The 5,070-nt window shown below is 46.0% G+C and overlaps 1 protein-coding gene across 1 annotated transcript in view; it reads left to right on the forward strand.

Annotated features, from left to right (window-relative positions):
* Positions 1-2,172: 2,172 nt before the first annotated feature.
* Positions 2,173-5,070, forward strand: part of LOC102872827 (granulocyte-macrophage colony-stimulating factor receptor subunit alpha-like) — a 16,633-nt gene continuing 13,735 nt past the window's right edge. The window contains exons 1-2 of the mRNA XM_006902414.1: positions 2,173-2,248; positions 4,309-4,451. Of these exons, the coding sequence (XP_006902476.1) occupies positions 2,173-2,248; positions 4,309-4,451 (219 nt within the window). The remainder of the gene's footprint in view (positions 2,249-4,308; positions 4,452-5,070) is intronic.

Raw genomic sequence — 5,070 nt, forward strand, 5'->3', positions numbered from 1 at the left:
CCCCCACCCCCACCCCCACAGTCCATTTTGCTATGCAACACTTATTCTGGGCTGTTGTTAGGCAATGAATACTTAATAATGTATTACTTTTAGACAGTTCTTCCCCTCATTGATTTAAATGCTGGGTACATTATTTATTCCCTCTTTTCTTGGTTTTCCCCTAGCCCCCTGTCAGTCCCATTTTACAACATTGGCTCTATGCAGTATTTGTCCTTTTGTGATGGGGATATTTCACTCAGCATAGTGTCCCCCAGGGTCACCCATTTTGTATAATAATTTCATGAGTTTCTTGGTTTTCAATGCAGCGTAGTATTCCATTGTGTGAATATACCACAGCTTCTCTATCTGTTCATTTGTTGATGGCCACTTCGGTTATTTCCAGCTCTTTGCTACTGCGAACAAAGCCGCGATAAACGTGGGTGTGCATCTATCTGCTTGGGTGGCGGTTGTTCTGGTTTCTTTAGGGTATATTCCCAGTGGTGGACTGCTGGGTCAAATGGTATTTCAATTTCCAACTTTTTGATAAAGTACCACACAGCCTTCGACAGTGGTTGCACCATTTTGCACTCCCACCAACAGTGAATAAGGATTCCAGTTTCTCCACAACCTCGCCAGCATTTGATGTTTGCTGTTCTGTTAAATTTTGCTCTTCTGACTGGGGTGAGATGATATCTCAGAGTTGGTTTTCTTTGCATCTCTCTTAGAGCGACAGATTTGGAACATGTCTCCATGTGTTTGTTTGCCATCTGAGTTTCTTCTTTGGTGAGGGGTCCGTTCATCTCCTGTGTCCATTTTGCAAGTGGGTTGTTGACCTTTCTCTTGTTGAGGTGTCAGCCCTGATTCATAACCTAACATTGTCAAACCCCACCCCCTAATCCCCACCCCTTTGAAGGCCATGGCTGCATGTGCTATGTCTGTCCATCCCACTCTGGGTTTTCCTCTCCTCCGATGACTCCCTACTTTCTCCAGCAAGATGTTCTTCTCCAGGGTCCTCATAGAGTCTCCTTGTTGCTATGGGCCTTTGTGTGACAAGAAACCCATAGCTGACCAAGACTCTGAAAGGGAGAAAAGTCTACACTCAGGAAAGAGAAGTGGACAGAGATATGGGCACCTCAGGTCCACCAGGAACTAAGAGCCAGGACTGAGTGTGTCCTAGGGCTCTGGTCCCTCTGCTGAGAACTCGTTAGATGCACACACAGACACACAGAGAGCTTTCTCCTACAATTGGTACCTTCACTTCAGACAAAAGCCTCCTAAATGGTGCTATAATACATTTCTGTTTGCATAAGCGACTCCCTTGTGATAACTCTGGAGAATTGAGACAGACACCTCGTTGAGACATAGCGTGAGATACAATTGTGTCTTACACAATGAGAAAATAATATTTCTGTTTGTGAAACTCACCCTGTTTTGGTGTATCTGTGACTGCGGCTCTGGAGAACAGAATCAGAGGAAGAGTTAAGCCAGAATGAGTTGGAATTGTGTCCTCAACTTTGAGAAAAACATACTTCTGTTTGTGAAACTCACCCCCTTCTGGTCTCCATGATGACAGCCCCAGAAAACTGCGACAGACATGCAAAACCAGAATGAAATTGGGTTGTGTCCTAAACTTTAAGAAAATGTACTTTTTTGTTTTTTGTTTGTTCTTTTTGAGAAAATGTATTTTTGTTGGTGAAAGCCACCCCTTTGTGATAGCTCTGTGATTGCAGCCATTGAGACCTGGGAAAGATGTGTAATAGAACCAGAGTGAGGTTACATTATGTTTCTTATAAAATAGGCATCAGCTTGGTGGAGACATGATTTTCTTAAGCAGGGAGGTAGTGAGGTCAGGTGGCAGTCATAGGATAATGCCATCATCTCCCACGATGTGAAACAACATAGAATTGGTCAATCAGTTGTAAAAGGATTCCAATGGGATTCACCAACCCTGACTCCATCACAGCTCTGATCAGATGTCAGGGCGATTTTACCAGATTCTACCATCTATATTTTCTTTCATTTCTGCTTCTGTAAAGATTCACAACCTCAGAGACCCTATGGGACAGCTCTGCTCTGTCCTTGCAGGGTTGCTGGGAAATTGAATCTGCTTGCTGCCAGTGGGTTTGGGTTTAACGTGTGTTTGTGGTGTTTTCTGTCTTCCCAGATCCTCCCTGCATTCCTGCAGCTGGATCCATGGGGACCCAGGGAAGAGTTGTGCTGTTTTCACTATTCCTGACCAGGACCGGGCTGCTGGCCCTCGGCCCCCAGGGTAAGCATGGCCATCCACTTGACCCTCTCCAGTGCCTTATGTTAACATGCCCCTCGGGACTGCAGGCCTAGCTGGAGCTGTCATCCTATATTTATTCTTTACTAAGAGACCATTATGAAGCTGTGCTGATGTAGCCACGTAGGCATTGAGTTGTCAAGAGAAAGGTTGGGAGTTCAAACCCACCAGAAGCTCTGAGGGTCAAAGAATAGAGAGTGGATCCCCTATAAAAATTTACAGCCTTGGGAGCTCTGGTGGCCTAGTGGCAAGACGCTGCACTGCAATCCCAGAGGTACACGGTTCAAATCCACCAGATGCTCTGCTGGAGAAGGAGGAGGCAATCTCCTCCTATACCAGTCAGATCTGATTTGATGGTACACGTAAAAATAATACAATAAAAAAATAAAAAAATTTACAGCCTCAAAACAAAATAAATAAAATTTAAAAAAATAAAATTTACAGCCTCAGAAACCCAACCGGGAGACTTCAATTACTGCCAGACTGAGTTGGTTACTTTATGTTTTAATAGTATTCATGTCATGATTGTATTATTTTGTCTAAGCGGGATAATTATTAGGATGGAGTTGAGTTAGGTGGGTAAGCTGACTTGGTAACCGGCTCTCTGCTGGTTCAAATCCCGCAGTTGCTCTAAGGGAGAAAGATAGGCCATCTCTTCCCATGCAATTCACAGCCTCTGGCAACCCACTGGGAACCCCATCTCTGTCTGGAGTGATTTTTAAATCAATTCTTGTCCATACATCAACCCAAAGTCCCACATCCTTGGTGAATTCTGACTCAGGATGAAAGTCCATTGGAGGAAAATTTTTCTCTTGTTCAAAAAAATTTATTTTATTACTATTGTGTGTGTACCGTCCAATCAGATCTGACTAGTCCAGGAGGAGATTGTCCCTCCTTCTCCAGCAAAGCATCTGGTGGATTCGAACTGCACACCTCTGGGTTAATATAACTCTTGTATCCCTTGACAGATGGAAGTTCACGTGACTTGGTGGTTGGTGGTGTTGTTCAGTGCTATCAAGTTACTTGCGACTCACAGTGACCCAATGTACAACTGCTCTGATCCCTGCCCAGTCCTGAGCCAAGTTCACTGTCTCTGACACACCTGCCCCCATTGCCCCAGTCACTGAATCAATCCATCTCATTGATGGTCTTCCTCTCTTGCCCTGCCCCTCCATCCTCTCAAGCATGATGTCCCTCTCCAAGGACTGATCCCTCCTTGCAACATGTCCAAAGTATGTCAGACGAAGCTTCAGAATCCTTGTCTCCAAGGAACGGCCTGGTTTCACCCTCTCTAGGACAAATCTGTTTGTTTTCTTGGCAGTCCATGGTTTATTCCATACTCTTCTCCAGCACCACAGTTCAAAGGCATAAATTCTTCTTCTATCCTCCTTAGTCATAGTCCAGCTCTCTGATGCATAGCACGCAATTGCAAAGACCATGGCCTGGATCAGGCACACCTTAGTCTCTAGAGTGACTGCGTTGTTAAGAGACATCTAATAAAGTTGGGGCATCCAGGTGGATTTCAACATAAACAAAAACAAAAATAAAAACAAAAACAAAAAAACCCAGCAAACCTCATTTCCATCAAGTTGGAACTGACTCATAACTGACCCTCCAGTGGGTTTTCAGAAGCCATAAATTTGACAGGAGGAGACGGTCTTATCTTTTCCCAAGAAGCAACTGGTGGCTTTGAACTACCAAAGAAGGACCACTTCGGGGTTAGCCGTTCACCTCTCTATGCAATCATAATAATGACTCTGGTTGAATGTAATCTTTTTGTCCTGTGTTCTCCAGTCACAACTGGCCCCTAGCCGTCCCTTCAACTGGTTTTTTGAGGCAGTAAATCTCTCAGGAAGAGGTTGTCCATCCTTTTCCCGCAGAGCAGATGGTCAGTTACAAACCTGATCACATCATCACATTAATGCTATTATATTCCCATGGGGGTCCAGGGAGGTGTCCAATATTTGCCTAGAGAGTTGTGTCTGTCTCAGGGAGAGAGGGGATTGGGGGAGTGTTACCTGGTTCCACGGGGGGGACCTTTCCAGATCTTTCCACAGTGGAGCCAGTGCCCACACTAAACCTGAGTTTTGACGCGAGAACGTGGACATTAGCCTGGGTGTGTGTGGACAACATCACAGTCCTGAATTGCACCATGTTGCACAGAGAATACGGACCAGTGACTGAGAAGGTGAGGCCATGCTTTCTTCCAGGCTTTTCTCATGGTTAGCTCTGTGCAGGCCCCTGGGTGGGTAGGGGACAGCGGTGGCAGAGAGAGATGCTAGGGAGGTGGGAGTGGGTGCTCTGTGTGTGTGTGTGGAGCCGGGATGAAGGCAGGTGAATTCCTGCCCTGAGAGAGAGGGACCGTAGGACCACAGGTACACCTGGTCAGTTCACAGTGCTGGGCAGTGGGGAGAGGGCGACCCACACCATGGCTAGAGGTGGAACCATCTCCCACACCCTTAGAGACTTCAAGTCGAAGGTGGAGGGGAGGGGGCTATGAAAGGAAGGATGGGGTTGCTGTGGAAGTAGAGAGAAAAAGAGGATGGAGAGAGGACACAGGAGAAAAAGAGGGAGAGAGGGAAAGGGAGAGGGAGTGAAAAAGAGAATGAGACAGAGCAAGAGAGAGAAAGAGAGAGGAAGAGGGGGGAGAGAGAGAGAGAAGAGATACTTCAAGAGTGAAATATGGAGACAGAGACACAGAGGGTGTTAGAAATACAGAAGAGAGGGACATGGGTAGAGTGAAGGAGACAGAACAGAGAGTGAGGGGGAGAGAGAGGAGAGAGAGAGAAGAGAAGAGAAGAGAAGAG

This window comes from Elephantulus edwardii, unplaced genomic scaffold, assembly GCF_000299155.1.
Source record: "Elephantulus edwardii isolate Elephantulus edwardi_28Jun2011 unplaced genomic scaffold, EleEdw1.0 scaffold00410, whole genome shotgun sequence".
NCBI classification, from domain to species: Eukaryota; Metazoa; Chordata; class Mammalia; order Macroscelidea; family Macroscelididae; genus Elephantulus; species Elephantulus edwardii.